Here is a 24,567-nt window from a genome sequence, read left to right as displayed (position 1 = left end):
ATTAAACTTGTCATTCATTTACACATTGACTGGATTTTCAATATCATTTAAACTGCTTTACAATATTATTTTTATCAAGTACATATAAACTGGATAGTAATATGCTTACATTACAATAGTTTTGCTCTTACAGTCCTGTTATTATTCTACGGGGTGAGCTATTTTCCTAGTGTTGATGTTCAGTTGTTGTAGTATTTTGAATTGCTATTAAAATTATGCTGCGAAGATACAATTCTCAAGAGAGGGGGAGAATTTCTTAGAATCTTGCTGAGCAAAGCCTGATTACCTCCTCTATTTTAGTTTTCGTCTGCTTGTTGCCGCGGGTATTCTCTGCCCATTGCGGCCAGTATTCACTGCTTGGCATTTTTAAATGCAGTTTATTGGTTTGTGGGCAGTTGAAGAGGAAGTGATCTGCATCACCTACCACACCACATTCACACAAATCTGATGCTCGTATGCCGAATCTCTTAAGGTAATGTGGGAAGGGACCATGGCCAGTGTAGAATTGAGTTTGTGCTCCGCTGTATGTATTAACTGAGCACGTGACTTTTGGAAAGAATTTGTAAGCTTTCCTCCCTGTGCTTTCCCTTTCCCATTTTTTCTGCCATTCTTATAAAAGGTTATTGAGCGCGATGTTTTTTAAATAGGACTGCGGAACACTTACTGCGTTTTCCAGGCTACTGGAGTCATTTGGCTGCAGATTACGCAGTAAGTGTTCCGCAGTCCTATTTAAAAAAAACCACGCTCAATAGCCTTTTTCAAGAATGGCAGAAAAGATGGGAAAGGGAAAGCACAGGGAGGAGAACCTACAAGTTCTTTTATAACTAACTGCTTACCCTTAAAAATTATCTCTACATATTAAAGCGAGTTATTGCCTTTCATTAATACTCACTGTGGTCACAAGATAAAACACAAAAATGTAAAAATTCAACTAAAACTTATTCTTTGCATCTAGTGAGACTTAAAATAATATAACTTATCACCTCTGGTGCTTTAGGGGCTTATTGGAGCCTTAAAGTATATTGATTGGGTTATAACCCCTGGAACTTAACACGAAGCTACAACACTAACTGCGTCAGACAGAGCCCAGCTAACTTTCAACACTTGCCAACTGTGCCTACATCAGGCATTTCAGGTTTGTTCTCTCTCTAGACAAGCAGCAGAGCTGACAATATTCAGTCTTTTGTTATGAATCATGCTGATTATGATCTTACTTCTCATTTTAACCTATGCCGTTTGACATAAAAATCTTCCTCCTATTTACTAAAGCTCTAGACTGACCAAGTATGTGACAAAATGAGACATAAAAAAAATCAACATAAAGCTAAGGGTTAGTAAAACGTAAATGTCACTTATCTTCTTTCAAATATGTCCAACTATTATAAGTGTAACATATTTAATGCTGCTTGATAAATTTCATAAAGTTTATTTTATTCTCAAACTTATTAATAATCAATTTAATTCATTCTTGTTTAGTAATAATGCATTCTACTAGTGATCTATTTTATTTTTAGGATGGTATTACAACAGTGAAATTCAGGCATAGATAATATTTTTAATTGAATTTATTCAGTTCCCATTAACTTATAGGTCCTTAATTTTGTTCATTAATGGTCCTTAAAAGTACTTAATTTCCGTGTGCAGAAATGTGTACGAACCCTGATGAAGCACACTGGCCTTTATCTTTTCAAATGGCATGCTAGGATATGCCAAACTAAAATACTTGAAATAGTTTCCTACAGTTGGCAAAGCTTTAACAAATTGCTTCATGAGACCCAGTTTTATATGCAGAGGTGGAAATATAATGTTCTTTTTTTCGACAAATGGCTGATGTAGAATGTTTAGGTCACCAGATTTCAGGTCAGATCTTGGCAGCCAATATGACCGCACCCATTTCTCACAAGCTGTGCTGTCCCACATACATAAAATACAGGGATATTTAGAAGATCCATGTTGCTGGCCAAGGAGGAAGCTGGACATTTTAAAATCAACACAGATAATCCGTTGGTGCATGTGATATTGCAGCAAATTAGTGACTCACTTATGTCTTCATTCTTCACACAAACTGAAAGGCCAATTGGGGCTATACCAAATAAATTTCTGGAGGAGTACAAGCTTTGCTTTGTGCTATTGAGCAGTCACCATTGAGTTGCGTTATAGGTTGAAATTCTGAACTCTTCCACTAAACCATGTGCATTATAGCAATACCCAAATTTATCATCACTTTGAAAATATTGCAGAAATGTGTTTTCACTTGATCAAATTAGGATATCTTAACTCCTTTTTCAAGAAAGTGTTTCTCATGCGGTCTGGATGGTAACACCTCTGAAGCTTTTTTGGGTAGTCCCAGATCTCATGCCAAATCATTCAACTCATTCATCAAATCTCATATAAACAGGATCTTCTTCAATTTCAAAATCATTGTTGTGGTCAGTTCAATATTTACCAGAATTGTTTTCCTGTATTTCCAGGGTAATTCTTTGGAAACTGGCACTAGGAGTTCGAGGCAATGAGCATATATCCCCTGGTGGTAAAATAGGATACTCTATTTACATTTGTTTTCCTTTTTGTATCCTGACATTTTCACTATACAAAAGTAGCAGTCACTTGAGCGATCTTTGAGTTTTCCCCAAATCATAGGTATACTAAATGGAAATTTAAGACATGTTCCCTTTATCACATCCGTAAACTTTTGACACATTGCTTGCATACTTTGTAAGGGGTTTTCGTGATTTATCTTTATGACCATTTTTCACTTTAAAATAAGCAAAGTAGACTTGCTGGACTGGCTTAGGCTTGAATTACTGATGCTTGTCCTTTGAATGTGAGTGGTAAAACTGCCAGATGTATGACAAAACGAATTGGGACTTTTTGAGTGCTTACGACATGAACTAGCAGAGGTAGACATAAGAAAAGGTTTGTGTTCATATGTAAATAAAAGCTAAACACTTCTAACCTTGCATATAAACAAGATCTTGGACTCCACGTCAGAAAGCACTTCATTACATCAGTGCAGCACACAATGTCTTACTGCAATATCTCAGGCATAACTGAACTAGTCTAGACAAAGATGCACCTGCCGCTGGTCTCCTATTGTGGTGTCATTCAATCAGTGCCAGTCGGAGAATTTATGTCAGCCAATAGGAGAACAGTAGTACTTTCTATGATCCACACTGATTGCTGCAAAGAGTGGTGATGTAAATTTAAAATGTGGCATAGTAGAAAAAAAAAAACTAACTACAGTTTTGAAATCAGGAATACCTATTTAACTCTAAAATAACTAAAAAACTCAAGCTAAACAGAAATTGTGTTACAGACTTTTCTCCAGTGTTATATTTTATTGTATTATTTTTCATAATTATATTGTGAGTTTTCATAATTATAAAGTGACTTCATAATTATAAAGTGACTTAAATTTCATAATTATAAAGTGACTTCTGATAATATTATTATGATTATTGTAATTAATTATGCAATAATAAACAATTATTGTATTTAATAATTCTTTTTATCTTAAATTTATCTGTTACATAAATTATTAAAATGTATGTGTATTACATATTGAACAAGATTCTTTAATTATAATAATTATACAGTAATAAGTAATTTGTATAGTTATTAACTAATTATGATAATTATAATGTAATAAATAATTATCTTTGACTTTTGTGCTAAAAGTTATACGCAGCATTATGCATACTGAAGGGTAAAAAACCAAATTTCTGACCTCTATACTGCTTATTAATCTGTGTCACAATAACTATGCATATATGCTGCCCAACTGCCAAAGTGGTTATATATGCCAAAGTGGTTAGCAGCACTGACTGCCATACCGAAGGTCCCGAGTTCAAATCCTGGAGAAAGCATGAATATTTCTAAATGTATAGTGTCTGTACAGCATGCAGGCACTGTAAGTATGTGGCAAGCTGAAAGTCCTTTCAAGAAGTTGATGGTAGGGAAAGAGGGGTGGGAGCCCCTCAGACCCTTTCCCCAGGGTGTTGTCCATGAAAATTGAGGGTGGAACTGATAAAAGTTGTACTTTCACCTGCATGGTGCTCAAGTCTCTTCCCAACGACAGGCGCAATCTTGCACTCCTTGCCACAATGAATTTTGTGGTCTTGCTTTTATGTTACTGTCAGACAAGTGAGATAAGTCACATCAGTATGTATAGGCAAGCCATTATACTCTTTATGGGATTAAACAAAGACTCAACATAAATCTTCCATTAGATTATTATTTATTAGACCATCTTTGTTCCAAAATCATTTTCTACTACTTCTGGTTCTCTGTCATGACACTTTCAAGAGCTGCTTCTGTAAGTTTCAATAAATCTATCCATTGCCATGTTTCCAGCTGTGTTGTAGTTTCATACGGATTACTTTATTTCACCCCAAACAAATTCAATCGGGTTAATGTCTCGTGGTGTGAGAGGAGACATACAGTTGTAAAACCATGTTCTTTGTGCATTAATCAAATATATATAACTTTTCTATAGCAGCAGTTTGTTTCACAAGTTCCATGAAATCTACTTTCCATAATTTTAGATAGAGTATTCTTTTCTCTCAAGTAACATTTGTATAATTTGTTCTTGGCTTGTCTTTGTTGGACAATTTTGTAATTTTACGGTGTGGTATAAGATAATATATATGTCTAAAATCACTATAGCCATTTGGTGGAAAATTTAGAATGAGTTTTTCAGAAGCCCAGTTTTCAAAAACAGAACTCATTTGCCCGTGATAGTCCTCCAGTGTGGTATTTCTTATGTATACTAGAGAGGTATGAAGTAAAAATTCCATATTGCTTCTGTCACATAAAACAGTCTTTTAGATGCATTTCTGCTGTTTATAATAGCAAAAACTGTCTTTGATTGCCAGCATTTTGAAAATGTCATATTGCTGACCAGCCAGGTGTTTTGACCAAGTAAATGAATGACCTGTTCTCATGACAAAATTGTCTCATTTTTTAAGATACTATATTTTATTTTATTTTATTTTTTATTATTATTTAAAATACACTATGACTTCTTTCTAACTTTTCTCTTATTTAGGCTTTAGGAGTATATTTCAGAAAGTTTCTTATTTTGATTTAAAATCTATCTTTTCTTGCAAAACAGGGGGTAATTTTGAAAGTGGTGGAATGTTTTTCTTTTCAGTATAAAATTCATAAACATAACATAAACAGTTCTTCATAATACATCAAATTCGGTCATAAACATAAGCAGTTCTTCATAATATATAATTAAATATAAATTCAAAACCATCTCAACCAATACTAACAAATACTTCCTTTTTTAGAACTTTTTTTCGCTGAGGAATAGAAAACTGGCTCTTCCTCCTTTTCTGCCTCTTAGTGAATTTTCTTTATTGTCAGCAATACTCTGCAGTGTTGCTGGCTCTTTTCATTGGCTGTGATATGGAAATAGTATGTTCTCCATTCTCAGCTTCCATGTTACAAAATGTAATGATACTATGCAGCAGTTTCTTAGTTCCACTATTAAATGCCTTGGTTTTACAAATTGAACTCATTTTTAATTTCAAGTCTGTAATACTTTAACAAAAGACCACAATACTGGCAAATACCACATTAATCAACTATGGTCTGGGCAGATACTGCACAATGAGCTGGAAACCTTCTCTGTATATATATATACAAGGCAAACATGTCCAGATTCAAGATAACTTTATTATTGACGAAAGCAAGTCAGGATTTGCAATATTTGTTTCACATACAGACGAGCGTCATGTGCTCTACATTTTTGTTAGATCAGATCAGATTTTGTTAGATTTTTGTTAGATCAGATTCCTTGAACAAAGAAGGTAGCCGCAAAGCTTCTGGCCAGGAGGAAAGCTTAAGTGGAAGTGATGCATCAGTTCATAGAAAGAAGAGAGGGAGTCAGTTTTTAGTTATGGTTTACAATTCGGTGATTGGCCAACAGGCATCTGCATCAAGGGTTACGTAAGATCGCATGATTAATTTGAGTGATGCGGTTTAGACCTAAGCACTATTTTTAGGACAGATAGATGAAGTTTTCAAATGAAATAGAAAATAAAAGAGATTACAGTGAATTAAATTTAGAAGTTTGCTTTCTTATTTTTTATCTTACACATATATATTTTTTTACTGTACAAATTATATTTCTGCTGAAGAGTATAATTCTATGATTTTCAGCAACCTTCTTTTTATAAGCTTTGAAATATCCATTGTTCATATAAAATTCATAAATATGTATAAAAAAGTATTAACATTCTTAGTTTCCATACTGCAAATGTTCCAGTTTTTCTTACGACCACTATGAAAGGGAATAAGACTTGAGAATGATATGTGATGTTCAACTTTCCTGAGAATTGCTAAGTAGTTATTAGAAAATAACTTTTCCTAGAATTTCGGGGTGCTTGTCAGAAAATAGCTGAAGACATTACAATACCTATTGAAAAATTTTTAAAATCATTCAGTGTCTTGTTTGTCTTAATACCCATAGCCTATAATCTGTTTCTTAACTTGGTAATATATATTCAATATTGTAAACGAAAAAATTATGTGGGGAATATGATTCTACTGTGAATTATGTACTTAGGCAGTAATATAATATTGTATAATTATTAGATCTATTTTTGTTTAAATTAAACATTAATAATCACGTGTAAGGAAGTAAAATATTTCAAAATGTTTGATATTTTATTTAATATAAGATTTTTTTTAATTTTATTTTTATTTAGATAAATGTATTTGTACTTTATCTTCTTTTTAGAAATCAACCTAAAGCTGTTTTAAATAAAGTAGTCAAACCCAGTCCTCCATTGAACAAAGTAAGTAATTTGCTGCTTGGCATTTTAAAAAAAAAAATTAATAATATAAGATCCATCAGAAACTTTTTAAGTGGGAAAGTAATCATGAAATTTTGCTGCAATTTTAAAATAATGTATTTCATTCAAAATCTGTTTTTTTAATTCTGTGCTTTTGTTCCACATGCTGTGACATTTAAGAGTGTTTTAACTATTAAATACCAACTTTTAACTGTACAATTTGAATGCAATGGATAGCTGTTGTGATAACTCTAGTTAGTTGATTGTCAGATATAAATTTGGGAGTACAGGTCTCACACTGAGAACCTGATATTTAATCGCTGTTGAAGCAGTGACATTTTGTATAAGAGAAGTGGTTTGACCTGTTTTTCCCATTCAGCAAGGAATGATAAGGAATGCTCTTTTAATTTTTCCACAGAAATTTTCGAGGTAATATATTAGGATAGCTGTTTGTCTTCTAATTCTTCCATATCACAATAGAGTTCTGCATGTCTTTAAGAATTATCTTAAATCTATTATAATACTGTGTTTAATTTGAAGTTCTTTCTAGGACGTAATGATTATTGTTAAGTAACTACAAGTAAAAAATGAAAACATTTTTGTGATCTCAATTATTTTCTCCTTTATTTAGGTTATATTGCATCAAGACAGTGCTGTGAAATCTTTATTATAATTTCCATCTAATTATCTTTATTGTGGCATATCTAACTAAAAAATAATTAGTATTTTAAAATATTTTTCTAGATTTCATTCTTGATTTTGGTTTTTGCAACAATTTCTTGCCTACATTTATTGGTTTATTTCAGCACCATGAAAAGTAAAGTTTAAATCTAAAAAATATTTTCAACTCCAGGGTGCAAGACTGTCTGTCGGAAATTATAAAGATAGCTGTTTTTAAATATTTTGAGTCCAAAGGAATATTAGCCCAAATGATGTCAAAACGTGTATGTGCATGTAAATGAAAAACACCACTTTGAGCATAATATAAAGTTTGAATTTTTTTTTTTAATGTAATGTATTTTATATTAACTGAGAGAATGTCAGCATGACCATTTAAAAATTGTATATAGTAAACTTTGTGGCCAGAAAAAATAATAATGTATCCATACTTAACGCTCCAGTTGGCCAGAATGTATATACATCCAAGAACATTTTTCATAATGCCACTTTTTTGTACTGTAACCAAGGAACTACCATTTTCTTACAGCAATTTTGGGAAATTTGGGTGTTTGGAGCTAATTGTTGGTTATTTGAAATCTGTTAGCATCATGTATAATCATTTATTAAAATGGAAAATAAATCACAAAACTAAACACTGAAAACATGAAGTAAAATGTGTTGTATGTATACCTGCATTAGGTCCTGAGTTATTTATGTGTAACCGTTGGGTATTGTGCGAGTTGTATTATTTTTTGGAAACAAATTGTTTGTCAGAGTAGATTTTAAAAAAGTTTAAAAGATGTAGCTGAGGTTTTAAAATGTACAAACTCAGTAGTTTCAAAAGGCATCTCTCTTATATCAAGAGGTTTAAGTCCTTTGGACCATTGTAATCACTAAATGTCATGAATTTTGACATATTTTTCTATCATTAGAGCTTGTAGTTATCAAACAGATTGTCACTTTCAAGGAGATACAAATGATACAAGTTGAGAGTAAGACCAAAAGAAGTGTTGATTTTTCTCATCTGACAACTTATTAGAAATGCTAGCTACTATGCACACAGAGCTGAACATGCCACACAGTTCTAGAAAGAAAGAGATGGTATAGCATATGCAACTACAACAAATTCATTAGAATAGTTAATAAAACTGATATAATAATAAACTCAACTGGCCCAACATGTTATGTTTTTAAAGCAGAAGAAATAGTTCTTGAAATATATTTTTTCCCTTCAAATGATAGATATGTCCCAGTAAATTGCCCATTGTTAATATAAATTGAAAACTAATGTACCTATATACATGACACCATTCCATCTGAAGTTAAGCAAATATAGAGTAGCATGAGTTCATCAGCAAAGTACTGTAGGACATTCCATGAATTGTGGTAGTAATAATAAATGAAGATGCATCAAAAAGCATTTCCTATTCTGTAATTATATACAACAAAAATGATAAAGAAGCCTGAATCATGTTTTGAATGTGATGAATATGATGGTGGATTGTGTGTATCCCTGTTTTACAATGTGATATGGCCAACAAGCAATCCAGGAGACATCATCAGGATGATTTTACCTGAGGTCACATCATTGAGAAGCTGAAAGAAGGTTTTAATGAGATATGTGTAGCGAGGAATTTGAGACTGCAAACAGCATTGTTTCTTGAGCCTTGGGAGCTTTTCAAATAGCAGTAACAGCTGTTTTAGCATTTAGCAGTGGTTGTCCATGAGCAGCATTGGCAGTAGATGGCCAATATATGTCCTACCATCAAGAAGAGACAGCAGACAGCGAGAGATGTCACAAGGCCATGCAACAGACTGCTGAATGTCCGATATCTCATTTTTAAGAGGCTGCACATATATGGTCTATATGCACAACAACCAGAATGGTGTGTGATGAGCAGCCCATTAATGCATGCTCATCAGAGAGGCCAGTATCTGTGATGCTAGGAACACAAGAACTGGACACAATAGGAATGGGGTTGAGTGATCGTTCTGGGTAATACAATTTAGTCTGAGGAGCAGTTCAAAATGTATATTTATCTGGAGAGAGAAGGAAACATGCAATCATCCCTTCAACATCATCGAAAGGGACTGTCTGGGAGAAGACGGAGTTCTCATTCGGAGTGGTATAATGACCGTACTAATTTCCACATCTCTCAGGCAGCAAGAGAACCTCAGTACAATAGTGGACAGCCATGGAGTTATCCACTATGTACTGAGACACCAGCCTGTCCACTATTGTACTGATGTTCTCTTGCTTCATGTGCATCTGTTTAGAGGTGTGGGCTCAAACTTCCTCTTCACAGATGACAACGCTACACTTAATTTTATAATAGCTGGCGCAGAGATCGTGGAGACTGAAGATATTCAACACATAGATTGACCTGCAAGGATCCCAGTCCTAAATCATATAGAATACATGAGGAACCTTGGAAGATGCTTTTTCTTCAAGTTGAGTTTGTCAGTTATCAGGCACCCCTGCTTTTAAGTAGCATTTTGTGCCAAATGCATCAAACTCAATGCTTTCTAACTCCATTTGGTCACCCAATTAACAGCCCTTTTATAGAGCTGAGGTGTAACGCTTTAGTATTGCGAATACCTAAAGTAGTCAGCATTATCAGAAGTACGAGGTCAGTAGTTTGTTCCTGTGATAAATGTTTTTTCAGGATGTCCCTCAATGAGTAGGTCCATCTTGACCACTGCAAGAGTCTCCCTGAAGATATAACCTTCAACTCAAGTATCCCTCTTTTTTTAGTCCAAAGGGGCTTTGTTCCTAAAGGACTATTGTTTTCGTTTTGCGATTTTGTGTTGAATCACTATAAATGTCCGTTTCACTTTTCAAACTATTGCCACCAAATGTTAGAGTCTTGCATTATATTTGAAGAAATTAAATAATGAAAAATCTGCAAAAATGCATGCCTATTTCTTGCATTGTGATAAACAGCAGTACATAGAGCCATCGAATTTTGAATGACGTAATCCTCCTACGAATATGGGCATGTGGAAGATGAAAATTTGGAATTTGTTTTATTATCGATTTCTTGTTTTGTAAAACTTTAATGAATTTTTGAGTAACAAACTCAAGGATTTCAAAGCGAGCAATGGCAACACTCTATGGTGGTGGGAAAAAACCTTTTTATCTTCAGCGGGTGTGGAACTGTATATCGGAAATTCTAAAGCTCATTTTAAAATTATTTTGCGACATTGCTACTGACAGGATATTTAATAAATAAAAGTAACCCACAAAACGTTAAAAAAAGCCCCTTTGGACATAATTTAAAATCTGAAACTTTTCGTCCCCCCCCCCTCCAGACATTCTCATTTTGATTTTATCTAGAGAGGCAGTCATGCTTTTTAATAGCTTCCAGCCCTTCACCAGATGTTGATTGAGTAGAGGTCATTTTTACATCACTTGATGAAGGATTCATTTCTGCTCCTTCAATTGATTTCATCTGGGTTCCCTTGTTTTGAGAAGAAAGTTCTACTTCAGAGATTTCGCCTGCAAAAGCAGAATTTCTAGTTATACTGCCATTTTCAGCCACATATAAACTAGAAAAAAAAGGGGGGCAGAATAAAAAGGTCTACCCAGTATTTCCTGTTGCTGCGTAAGGCAAAATATTCTAGAAGTTGCCAGGCATTCTAAAGGCGCTATTAAGACACTATAACCAGAGTGTTGTGAAATGAACTGAAGTAATAACCGGCGCGAGGCGCTGCTGCTTGTGACGTCAGCCTGCGTGCTGAGTGTTTTCGAATGTTTTACGTGTAGACGAACGAAAGCTGAGCTCGGAAGAGTGATACTGTTTTGATGGAAATAAAGAATGATTTATTAAGAATTTTTTTGTCTTTATTCATAATGCACCCAGCCTCGGGTAGAGGCAGGCCCGCAACTGAACGAACTGTTTTAAATATATTTGATTTATATATTTTCTGTGTTCTTCGTAACATAGTGGTACCCTCGGCGGGACCGGGTGCTTTGAATTAGAATTTTCCGATTGAACTTTTGTTATTGAATTTCGATTTTGAATATACTTTGAAGATGGATTTGATCGCTTTAAAGGCTCAAAGAAAAGGACTTAGAATTGCGTTTTCGCAAACCTCAAGGAAAACCGAAAGTGAATTAACTAAAGAAGTAAGAGATTTGAAAATACTTTCGATTTTGAAGTGTCAACTTTGTGATAAATTCCAGAGACTTGACGTATGCCAGAGTGCTATATCGCAGCAAATTCTGCAGACTGAAGATGGAGAAAAATTATTTAGTGATGATTTTCAAGAAGCGGAGAATTATCGAGATAAGTTTCTAGAACAGTGTGCTCAAATAGATGCGGAAATACAAGCCTCTTCTCCTTCAAATAATTCCGAATCTAGGAAATTTAAATTGCCTAAAATTGAGCTTAAAAAATTCAGTGGTGAAGCTAAAGATTACCTGACTTTTTGGAGTCAGTTCCAGAAAATCCACGATGACAAAAGTATCGCCGATGAAGATAAAATGCAGTATTTATTGCAGGCCATGGAACCCAAATCGAAAGCAGAACGCCTAGTCCTTAGCTTCCCGGCAACGGCAGCTAATTATCCTAAAGCCATCGAACAACTAAAAGAGCGCTTTGGACGCGAAGATTTACTTGTGCAAATCTATGTGAGAGACTTGTTAAGCCTAGTGATGAAGAACGCTGTAACCGGAAGAGCAAAAACGGATCTACCCTCCCTGTATGATGAACTAGAAGGAAAATTGCGAGCGTTGGAAAGTTTGGGAAGAACCCAAGAAAAATATGGGGATTTTTTGACCCCCTTAGTGGAAAGTTGCTTACCAGAAGAAGTACTGATGGCATGGGAAAGAAGCAGAAATCACGACTCCATTGAAACTAAAGGGAATCGATCTTTGAAATATTTAATGAATTTCTTAAAACAGGAAGTTAAGGGGGAAGAGATGGTTCTCCTCGCAAGAACTGGTTTCGCTTCCCAACAGAACCATCGAAAGAAAGATTATAACCACGAACAGGTAAAGCAAAATGATCCCGTAACAGCATCAGCTCTAGTAAGTCTTGAGAATTCAGGTAAGAGTGTTCCGAACTGTAATTTTTGTGAAAAGAAACATTTTAGTAAAAAATGTTACTCTGCAAAAAAAATGACTTTAGCTGAAAAACAACAATTGTTGTTGAAAAAAGGTGCTTGTTTTTCTTGTCTGAAAAGAGCGAGTCATATTAGTAAATTTTGTCCTTTCAAAGGTAAGTTAAGTTGTTCTATTTGCAAAAGTTGTAATCATTTTGATGTAATGTGTAATCAAAAGCTAAAAAATAATGATCAGATAAATGTTTCAAAAGAGAGTTCTCTTTCTAACTGTAGCAGAAGCGAAACTGTATTTTTGCAAACGCTTTGCGTTCGAATTCGGTGTCAAGGTCGCGAGAAAATTATTCGCTGCATAATTGATAGTGGAAGCCAAAGTAGCTACGTTAGTGAAAATATGATGAGTCAGCTTAAAGCATCTCCACTTCGGGAGGAGACAGTTATACATGCACTGTTTGGGGGGGACGAAACGAAACCTAAACAACATGAAGTGTTTTCGGTCGAGGTCAGCAATTTAAAAGGAACATTCGCATGTAGTTTTGAGGCATTATCGGAAAAAAAGATTTGCGGTTTTATTCCTAAGGTTAAGGATAAAGAGATTTTGAATGAATTAAAAGAAAAAGAAATCGAATTTTCGGATCCATTGCGAAAGGAAATTGAAATTAACCTTTTAATCGGAGCAGATGTTATAGGAAAGTTATTGACGGGAAATTCTATTGAATTACAGTCCGGGGTAACGGCTGTCGAAACGAAACTTGGGTGGACGGTATTTGGCAAACGAAATTCGGGTGAAAAGGATAATATTTTGAAAACATTTTCAATGCATGTCAGGAGAATTCCTCTGAATGAGTTATGGGAACTTGAAAAAATAGGAATATGCGCTCCAAACGAAACTGTTAAAATGAATGAAAGTTTTAATTTATCTGAATTTGAGAACAAAATGAAAATTCTTCCAAATGGAAGATATGAAGTAGAACTTCCGTGGAAATGTGATACGACACATTTAACCGATAATAAAGAATTATCCTGGAAAAGGTATCAAAAGATGATCTATAAACTCAGATGTAGTAAATTTTTCGATGATTATCAAAATGTGTTCAAAGAATGGGAAAGGTTGAATATTATTGAACGCGTACCAGAAAACGAATTGAATAATGAATGTCATTATTTGCCGCATAGGCCTGTAATCAAATTAGGAAGTGAAACCACGAAAATTCGTCCTGTTTTTGACGCTTCTGCATCTGAGAAAGGGAGACTCTCTTTGAACGAATGTTTGTGTAAAGGAATAAATCTTATTGAATTAATACCTGATATTATAGATCGTTTTAGAATGTATCCGATTGGTATTAGTGCCGATATTGAAAAGGCTTTTTTAATGTTATCCGTCGCATCTAAAGATAGAGATTTTCTCAGATTTTTTTTCCCATGCAATGAAGAGAAATTAATTTATAGGCATTGCAGAGTTGTGTTTGGAGTTTCTTCGAGCCCCTACTTGTTGAACGCATCTATAATGCATCTATTAGAAAACTGTCCACGTCAATATAGTGAAGTTGCTCAAAAATTGAAATCGTCATTTTATGTGGATAATTGTTTATCTAGTGTTTTTAGTATTGATGAACAGTTTATGTTTATTGAACATTCCAAATTAATCATGTCAAATGGATGTTTTAACTTGCGCGGTTTTGAAAGCAATGTGGCTGGTACAAATGTTGACAAACATTCAGGGGATACTTCCGTTTTGGGGGTAATTTGGAATTTGGATAATGATACGCTGAGGTGCTGCACAGACACAGATACATTGACCTGTGATACAAAAATCACAAAGAGGACAATTTTGGCAATTGTGCAGACAATTTTTGATCCTATTGGTTTAATAACGCCAACTACATTGCTTCCAAAACTGTTGTTGCAAAAATTGTGGAAAGTGAAAATTGCATGGGATGATGAATTGTCTCCGAATGATGTAAATATATTTTTGAACTGGTTTAAAGAACTTAATGTTTTGAAAGATGTTACTTTGCCTCGATACTTGTTTATCAATGACACGTCTGAACTACATGTATTTGTGGATGCTTGCAAGGGGGCGTATGCAGCGTGCGTCTTTGTTCGATCAATATTTAATTCTGAAGTAAAAATAAATCTCGTACGGGCGAAGTCTAGAGTATCGCCTTTGAAATCTTTAAGCATTCCTCGCTTAGAATTAATGGCCTGTTGTATAGGTTCTAGACTTGCAAATTCTATTATCAAAGCTCTCAGTTTGCCCGATTTAAAAGTTACCTTCTGGTCTGATTCAACCACTGCCCTTTGGTGGATAACAGAGCAAGGAAATTGGTCCGTTTTCGTCGAAAATAGGGTTAAAGAGATTCGAGAGTTGACGCGAGGTCATTCATGGAGACATATCCCAGGGAAACTAAATATTGCCGACTTGTTGTCGCGCGGATGTTTTGCGAAGCAAATGCTTCGGTCTAGATGGTGGGAAGGCCCCTCGTGGTTACGAGAAAACCCTGAAAACTGGCCCACTGGTGAGATTATTTATTTGCATGAAGAAGTAGAATTGGAGAGAAAAAAGATAAAAAGAGTGAATATTGATCTATCAAAAGACGCACCCCCTTGGCATCGAATCAGTGTATCCAATTATGATAAAATGATTAGAGTATTTGCATGGATATTTAGATTTGTAAATAATTGTAAAGGTGGTTCTGAAAAGAATGGAAAGATTGAACTTTCACAGTATGAAATTGAAAATTCTGAGAAAAATTTAATTCGTTTGGTTCAAAATTATTATCTGACTGATAAGAAATCTTATAATTTTATTGAAACGCTCATTGATGATGATGGTATTCTAAGAGTTAAAAAAGGGTATTGCACCTGATAAAATGGTGATGCAACAATATTCCTCCTCTGGACGACTTGTAAAAGTTCCAAAAAGACTTGATCTTTTAAATAATGTTTGTTATGAGTTTGAGACTCAACCTGAGTCTCAAGGGGGGGGAGGATGTTGTGAAATGAACTGAAGTAATAACCGGCGCGAGGCGCTGCTGCTTGTGACGTCAGCCTGCGTGCTGAGTGTTTTCGAATGTTTTACGTGTAGACGAACGAAAGCTGAGCTCGGAAGAGTGATACTGTTTTGATGGAAATAAAGAATGATTTATTAAGAATTTTTTTGTCTTTATTCATAATGCACCCAGCCTCGGGTAGAGGCAGGCCCGCAACTGAACGAACTGTTTTAAATATATTTGATTTATATATTTTCTGTGTTCTTCGTAACACAGAGTGTCATTCACCCTAGGCACGGGTCACATAACACCAGGGTTACAGGAGGGGGTTTGTGGCTTGTTATTTATTATTCCTGTCAAGCTATCCTGTCAGATAATACAGATCTGGCTATCCACCACCTGCCAACGTGCCTGGTAGCCAGTCAAGCTCAGGTGGGAGATGCTTAGCAGCATGTGATCAGCCATCAACAACGATTCCATTTTTGAAATTGGTTTTACAAGAAGAATGAGCCATGATGCTTCAAAACCTCCTTGACAATCTTGTTCTCACCATGGACAGACATAATTTCTGCAGTCAGGTGTGATCATATCCCCTTCTGAAGAATGGATTTTTCTGGCCTGGTGCCTGTCACATGGATGTTTCTTTCTTCACTGCAATTGTGCTTGGAGCTATATTTGCAATAAGGAAATTTTTATCTTTTTTTATTCCTTTTTTGGATGGTTTTTGGTCACTTGTCCCATATTTTCACATCTTAGGGATCTTATGGCAGGATTTGGGTCAATGTGGAACGCTTCTGTATGATGTTACATTTAAAAACCATCTTGTCCTTAAATTTTACACACCAGTATATATATATGTAAAGTCCGCAGAAACTATTTGACAAGTCAGCATTTGAACTCCATATAATTAACACCCTGGGTGGCATCCAGTGGGTAATTCAAGTGGCATCCAGTACTTTAAACAGTAATGCCTTGATGCTATATTAAACAAGCATGAAATTGAAGTTGAACATCTGCCATGGCCTATAAATTAATTTGATCTAAATATTGGTACGTTGGTAAAACGTTTTGTTCTAGCAACTTACGGCAGTAAATTATTTCTTTTGTGCAAGAGGAAATAATCAGAATTCTTTCTACATAGGAGATTTGTTTGTCCTTTCCAACAAGAAACAAAGCTGTATTTGCATCTGAAGGAGACAAACAATGTATTAATAGATTATTATGCTCTAAAATCAAGGGTTTCAGTTTCACGCGCAGAGCAGCGTGAAATTGATAAACAGATTTCGGAATGGTTAGAGAAACAAATGAGCCTTTATCCATTTTTTGCAGCAATTCCACTTTTTGTTTGATGGACATCGAAACATGCTTTCCCTTTGTTGATCCTTTGGCAGCTCCAGCATCGGAAATTCTATTTGACATAATCGAAAGTTCCAACTTACTTTTATAAAATTGCTCTAACAGTCTGTAAAAAATAATAAGCCGGATCCAATTCGAAGATTAAGGAACAACGCAATCTGCAACAGTAACTTAAATAGATAATTAGATAATTTTAGCATGCGTAAACATATTATGCGCATGCGTACACGCATATGCGTTGACGCATGCACAGAAAGTTTGTAGCTTTGTGGTCCGGATTATAGATCATTCCGGACTATGGGTGTCCAGATTAACGACTTTTGACTGTATATATATACTGTGTTATTCCTAGGTTTTTTTTTTTTTTTTTTTTTTTTTTTGGAAGAGTAAAAATACTCCTTGACCTTTTTTAGGAGGAGTGAAATTCTTTTATGACGAGTGAAATACGGAAAAAGCATCAACTACATATACAGAGACAAAATTTTCTATAAAAAAGCACTTTTTTAATGGACAAAATGAAATAGAAAAAAATGAGGATGCTATTTTGTTTTTTAACAATTATAGCATATGTTAAATATTAGTAGAAAATATTAAACATTATAAATAAAATATTGGTACATGGTTCGCCTCTGTGTCTGAGAAGATGGGAGGGAAAGATAAAATGGTAGTTATTGAATTGAAGTTCGGAAAAAGGAAATATGATTGTGGCTATCCTGTTGAGGGGTAGTGGGTATTTGGAAGTGTGGAAAGAAGGTCTGGGAGATTATTTTTAATGGCAGTGCAGGATAGAAGTGGGGATTTGTGATTTTATTTATTTGTGAACCATAGTATAAATTTTCTGGATAGTGTGTCTGGCTGTCATGTAAATACGATAGTGATTACGTGGCGGCACGTTAAAGGCGGTGTGAAATTTATATTTCTGCTATTCGAAAACGCATTAATTCATGGTAAGTGCATTTTATTTTATCCTTGTTCTTATTTTGTAGAATGTTATGTTCATTGGTTCTTTAGTATGAATTTCTGTCGTTATTGTTGTTTTTTTTTAATTGTTTGAAATTTATTTTAGTTTATTTTGTTGTTTAGTGTCTAGACTGTACAATTCATAGATGTTTTTTAAAGTTGAAACAGAACGCTGTGTACATGGTATTATTTGAAATTTATTGTTGTTATGTTATTTTATTAAAGCGAGGAGTGCGTAGATCGTAGATTCCTTCCTTGCCTAAATTGTGCAATTCGTAGAATTTTTTTTTAAGTTTAAACAGGATGCTGTGTACATGGTATTCTTTAAAATATATTGTTGTTATGTTAATTTATTAAAGCGAGGTGTGCGTAGTTTGTAGATTCGTTCGTTGCCTACATTGCGCAATTCGTAGATGTTTTTTTAAGTTAAAACATGTCGTTGTGTACATGGATTCTTGTCAAATATTTTTGGTTAGAAACTTTACGTTTTTGCTATCTAAATATTTTGTTTTTGTTTCGGATTTTTGCTAAATTGTGTGCTCAAAACATAGTTTTTGCATGTGCGAAAACTGTGTTTTTGGAGACATTTTAGGCTAAAAGTTAAAAATGTAGACAAAAAATTTAGATAGTAATATGGCAGCGTGAAGTTTCTCGCCAAAAATATTTGGCGAGAAATTTGGTGACTTGAGGGCGCACATCAGAGTAGTTCCAAAATATTTATTTAATATTACAAATTTAATATCTTTTTCCTCTGATTTTTCCACAGTGTTACAGCTGATTTCCTTCAAATATCAAAACTCTTTCAAAATTAAAGTTACAAATTCTTGGTTACATTGCAATTTTAATCTCTTTTTCCCCTGATTTTTTTACAATATCACAGCTCTTTCAAAATTAAAATCACAAAAATCATTTCCCCTTTGTTCTTTGAAATCTGGGCCTTGCTCAGATATTTTTGTTAGAATTTCCAGCTGTTTCCCCCAATCTATTTCTCCTATTTGATTTGATACTATTTTGAGTAGAAACACCTCTTTCACAAACAGCCGTTGACAAAGGTACAGTCATAGCTATTTGTGCCAGGGCTGTAAATCCTGGATATAAGAGTTCACCATCTAAACTTGAGGAGAACAACGAATTATCAAGCTGTTTAAATTTGAATTGTCTGTAGCGTTCATAAAAACACTCCACTTCATCACAGCATCATAACAGAAAAATTCTGACTTTGTTCATAATCAGTAATACATCTCTCAAAAATGACAAGGTGGCTGCAAATGAAAATTCTGAGCATTGTTTAATTAATCCTGAGCCCTTGTCCATAAGATTGCTTGTTTTTCTGTTTGCACACATCACAGCATCATAACAGATATGACATGCATCAACTGCATTCCCAAGTGACAACCACCGAACGGCATTTATGTCTTTGAGAGTTAAGTTTGGCTCATTTAACACATCTTGCATCAATTTCAGCTTTACAATCCTAATATCGGGCATGTGAAAATAAGCATACAATGAACCTAAAATACTCTGGCAGCTTTGAAACAGGGATATTCCATCAGCAGCTTGCAAAACAGCTAAAGCTAAATGGAGAGCTATGCAGTGATAGTGCAACAAACCAGGTATCGTATCTTGAAATTTTTTGCCAAGTCCGTTGTTTTTTCCCATCATAACAGCAGCACCATCTGTTGAAAGGCCAACAACTTTTGATAACGATACTTTTTTTTTCGTTAAAAAACTTTATCATTATTTCTTTCAGTGTCTCTGCATTTCATTCACCCGATAGTTTTAAATTTGCCCAAAGACTGTTCTGACTTTCATTGTTTTTCAAATACAGTCAAAAGTCGTTAATCCAGACTCGTCGGGACTTCGGCGATTCCGGATTATCGATTTTTCCGGATTATAGATCATCAGTTTAAATCTGGTAAGATGGCATGCAGAAATTACAAAATTAAAAATATGAAACCGTAATTTATGAAATAAAGAACAATTATGATCTAAAGGGTATCAAAATTTACAAAAAGAAAAAGCTTAGTATTTATTTGTTTACTTTATTAAACATTTCTTTCAATGTAAGTTGTTTCGTTTCATGTGATAATACTTTCTCTTTAATTCTATTAAACAGACATAATTTCTTGTTTAGTTACAAAGTTCCGCTGTTCAAGTCCTATAATTGCTGTGTTGAGAATACCGACTAATTTGTCAATCGAAATGTTTTCGTTTTCAATAACCTCTGGGTCACTTTCTTCACTGTCGGAAGCGAATTATAATGACGAGGAACTTGATTTAAATCATATCAAAGACAGAGTGCATCGAGCTGAAATACTACACTTAGTAAGGAATTATAAGCCAAATAAAATAAAAACATCTGCCCTCAAGATAAGGATAGTGCTGACAGATCAACTTCCAATCCGCGGCGTGAAATTGATAAACAGATTTCGGATTTCAAAACATACTTTCGCTTTGTAGATACAAATTACATATTAGTAAATATATATCGGAAATTCTATTTGACATAATCGAAAGTTCAAGCTTACTTTTATGAAATTACTCTAACAGTCTGCAAAAAATAATAAGCCGGATCCAATTCGAAGATTAAGGAACTACGCAATCTGCAACATTAACTGAATTAGATAATTTTAGCTTAGCTTATACCTCCGTTACACATTAAACGCGCATGCGCACAAACATATTCGCAGCCGTAAAGGTCTTGCGCGCACTCTTAAACGCCTGTGCGCATGTGTGAACGTGACGCATGCGCAGAAAGTTTGTAGCTTTGAGGTCCGGATTATGGGTGTCCGAATTAACGACTTTTGACTGTATTTCACATATATAATTATTTTATGGTCAACTGAAGTATCTGTTGACTCATCTATCATTAAAGAAATATAGGGACTTTGCGAAACATCCTCATCCAAATTTGATTCTAATACTTCCGAAATAGGTTTAGTTATGTCTGTAACTGAATTTGAGATAAATTCAAGTGAGTTATTTTCACAGTCTCATTTCCACAGGATTTCATAAGCATCATTAAAGGCTTAAATTTCGTTAAAAGAAGTTCTTCTTTTCCAATAGTGTAAACAGTTTTAAACACTGCCAAATCGTTATCTGTTGCTGTAGATTTTTCCTTTTCAATGATATTTTTAAGAGCTTTAACATCTTTCTTGGCATTTAAAGAAAGTCTGTGTTCCATAGTTTTTTCGTGGCGAGACAGAGTACTTCTTTGGAAACATGATGAACCCATCACACCCACGCCATTCTTCATATTGGCAGATTGACATGTTTCACAAAACATTTTATTTTCCTCTTTATTAAAGAGGGCCCAAGGAAATTCTTTAAGCCACTTACTTAAAAAATTATCATGTTTAGAAGTTTCTTCTGGTTGTTTATCAATCTTTGGGTTCTTAGCTGACGGTTCTGAGCTGGTTGACACTTGGCTTGATGACTTTTTTATAAAAAAACTCCTTGATGGATTTAGAACTCATATTTAAATATTTAAATTAATTTTTCTCCTGGAATAATTGCTTCGGTCTCAAGGGGACCACCCTTATTGAATTAAATAGTTTTAAAAAATTAGTTAGAAACTAAAAAATATTTTTGATGTGCTTCTCCTAAAAGCTGATCACTTGTAGAAACTTTCGTTTTGTTTTGCAGACTGTATGGAATTTCTTAAATTTAAAATTTTCTTCATACGAGGTCTTAATTTTGCTTAAAATATTAATTTTTATATAAAAGGAATTTATCTTGTAATCACGAATACAAATTACAATTGTTTTAAGAGCGACATTTAGTTAAAATCAGCAATGAGTTTGGCGATCTCGCTCCATCAAATTAAAACAATAATAATAATAAAAATTATACTTCTCTCCTACAGAATATTTCAAGAAAACAAAAGTATTTACAGCAGGGTTTGTACAATCCGAAAAAGTACTTATTTTTGCTCAAAAATAGGTAAAAATCTCGAAATTTACACAAAATATTGTTTTTTGAATAGATAGATGTTAGCTAAATATCGATTTTTGCTTGGGGTGACTCTTAGATGAATTAATTTCATATAACCAGAACATTAAATTTCGATTTGCCCACTAGAAGATCGAAAAAAGATGTCTTTTTATCACAGCCGACAATTATCGATGAGATTTCAATTTTTGAACCGAAAAACGTGATAAAATTGCTATTTTTTTAACGAAAAGATAGCAATAAAGCATCCAGATTTGTGCTGTAAGACTAGTGAAGATTATATTTTAAAATAGAAGATTGGAATTAAAATTTTATTTTTGTCCTGGTAGTTTTCGGTAAAATGTTGACTTTTTTCTGGACTAGTGCAGAATAATAAAAGAATTAAAAATGCAAACACTATAAGCATAAATATAATTTAAAGGCATATTAGAAATCATGCTAGAAAAATTTTAAAAAAAACTTAATTTCCTTTCTATATGCTTTTAGTTCACCTTAAATTTTCTGAAAAGAGTGCAAAAGATTTTTCCAGCTTGTAATGTGAAATTTCACCGAACTCCCAAACCACGTGTGTCGATAACCAATTTTGCTATTCGAATGACCATCCAGTAATATAGAATGCGTGATGAAATCAGTGCTCGTAAATATACAATGAAACTTCAATTTCTTTCTTCAGCTTCTTTCTTCTACCCTCTGGCCGTGATCACTAAGTCAGCATGGCGTCGCGCTGTGCCGCGTCTGTATTCCTTGCCGTGGAGAAGTCGGCCGAAAATGTCTCAGTGCTGTTTTGAGAAGAAAAAAATATTATTTGTTGATTTCGGTGGGTTGCTATGCATTTTTTAAGCTAAACCTTTGTTAAAAATTCAGTGCATGAAAATACGCCTGGTTAGTTTTTTAAAGTGTATTTCCGATTTTCAATGCTTGAAATATGCTCTCAGAGGCATTAAAAATATCTCTGTATATATATATTTGTACTTTCCATTTATACCAAACTTGGGAAGAAAGAACTGACGTATTTTGATCTTGGTGCAAAACAAAAGATTACCTGTTATTTGTATGCCCATTATTAATATTCTTCAGGAGGTGAAAATGTTTTGTATAAATTTTTAGTGGTTAAAATATTAAATATTCTCATTTTCACTTTGGCAAAATACAAATGGTTAGCACTTGTGCCCATTGTCCTTCAACTAGTGAAAATTTTCTTTTTAAAATAAAACAGTTTTGTTGTTGTTGAATGTTTAATATGTTTGCTATTTTCAATATGCCCCCAATGGGAAAAGATGCTGTAGCCAGAAAGTAGATTGCTTATGGATATTACCAAAGGGGCAAGACAAAAACACAGGGATACATCTTGCCAAGTTATACCTAGAAGAATTCATCTTCAGGTATCACATTTATCATGATAATGTGCTTTAACAAATTATTAACAGAAATTGTTGAACTGTGGCCATTAGAAAGTGTCTGTTAAAATAAATTTTGTGCCAGAATGTAGATTGCTTCTGGATATTATCAAAGGGGCCAGATAAAAAACACAGGGATATAGCTTGCCAAATTATACCTAGCAGAATTCATCTTCAGGTATCACATTTATCGAGATAATGTGTTTTAACAAATTATTAACAGAATTTGTTGAACTGTGGCCACTAGAAAGTGTCTGTTAAAATGAATTTTTATATATAATGTTTAATTTAAATAATTAGCATACAAATTTAAGTTAAATAATAAATGCAAATTTATATTAAATTATATCTGTATATTTAAATTAAATAAATTATATTATGTAGTTATTGAATAAAGTGCCATTTTGGACTGGTCTGCATTTAGTCAGTTTTGTTTTTGTGGTTGTATATACCATTTGACAGTACATTTACTTCAGCTCATATTTTGCCAATGCTGTTTTCTGTTGCCAAGGTTGCTATAAAAAGAAAGTGTCTTTTTTTGTCAAAGGAAAGTGGTGACTTTTTTGCAGGATTATTTAGTTTCAATAGTAAAATTATTAGGAAGCATCAAATTATACAATCATTTGTCAAAATCAGTTTAAAACTACAACTTTCTATGTAAATCAAATTGGTACTGTTTACAGAGTTCTCATTATTTGAGTTTTTTTTTTTAATTTAACATTTAATAAATATACCTTTGCTATATTTAATGATGTATTTAAATTTTTATATGGTGTGTATGATTGATAAAAAATTGAAGTAAAACTTTTTTTAGGATGTTGTTTCAACACCAAATCAGTTTAATGCAACATTTGTCACAAGTGCTTCACCTGCAAAATCTGCTGAAAATGTTAAACTGCCAGATGTTGTTTCTGCAGCTGACATTAAACTCAGTGCGTTGTCTAATTCAAGTGAAAAGTGTAATAAATATATTCAAAAGAGGTAATTTCTCCCCCTTGAAATATTGTAACTATGTTTTTAATAAAATATTTTCCTTGTTTCATTTGAACATAAATAGACTTATTCCCTCCAAAAAATATCTTTTGTCATTTGCCAGGGAAAACTTAGAATAGTTCCTAATAACCTATTTTTTAGAGATTGATGAATCGTTATCATTATCCTAATTGTTAATTTATTAGATTTTTTAACTGATTTAGGGAGGGGCAGGAGCCAATGAATAAGCAAGTAACATAAATCTCATGCTGTTTAAGAAGTTCAATAAATTTTGTTGCTGAAGTAAATAAGATTATTTTAATTTTGTTAATGAAAATGCAGTAGGTATATTCTTATTATGTAAATAAAATAAAAAAGAAATTATAATGTTTTTTCTTATAAATTTTATTT

The 24,567-nt window shown here is 33.7% G+C and overlaps 1 protein-coding gene across 1 annotated transcript in view; it reads left to right on the top strand.

The window, feature by feature from the left end:
- Positions 1-24,567, top strand: part of LOC118204673 (uncharacterized) — an 80,345-nt gene that overhangs the window by 43,325 nt on the left and 12,453 nt on the right. Inside the window, exons 6-7 of the mRNA XM_035376973.2 lie at positions 6,749-6,806; positions 23,999-24,165. Coding sequence (XP_035232864.1) covers positions 6,749-6,806; positions 23,999-24,165 — 225 coding nt within the window. The remainder of the gene's footprint in view (positions 1-6,748; positions 6,807-23,998; positions 24,166-24,567) is intronic.

The sequence above is a fragment of the Stegodyphus dumicola genome, chromosome 9 (assembly GCF_044657685.1).
Source record: "Stegodyphus dumicola isolate Sdum_Otavi_A_Nest chromosome 9, ASM4465768v1".
NCBI lineage: Eukaryota > Metazoa > Arthropoda > Arachnida > Araneae > Eresidae > Stegodyphus > Stegodyphus dumicola.
This window is presented reverse-complemented; position numbering and strand designations above follow the sequence as displayed.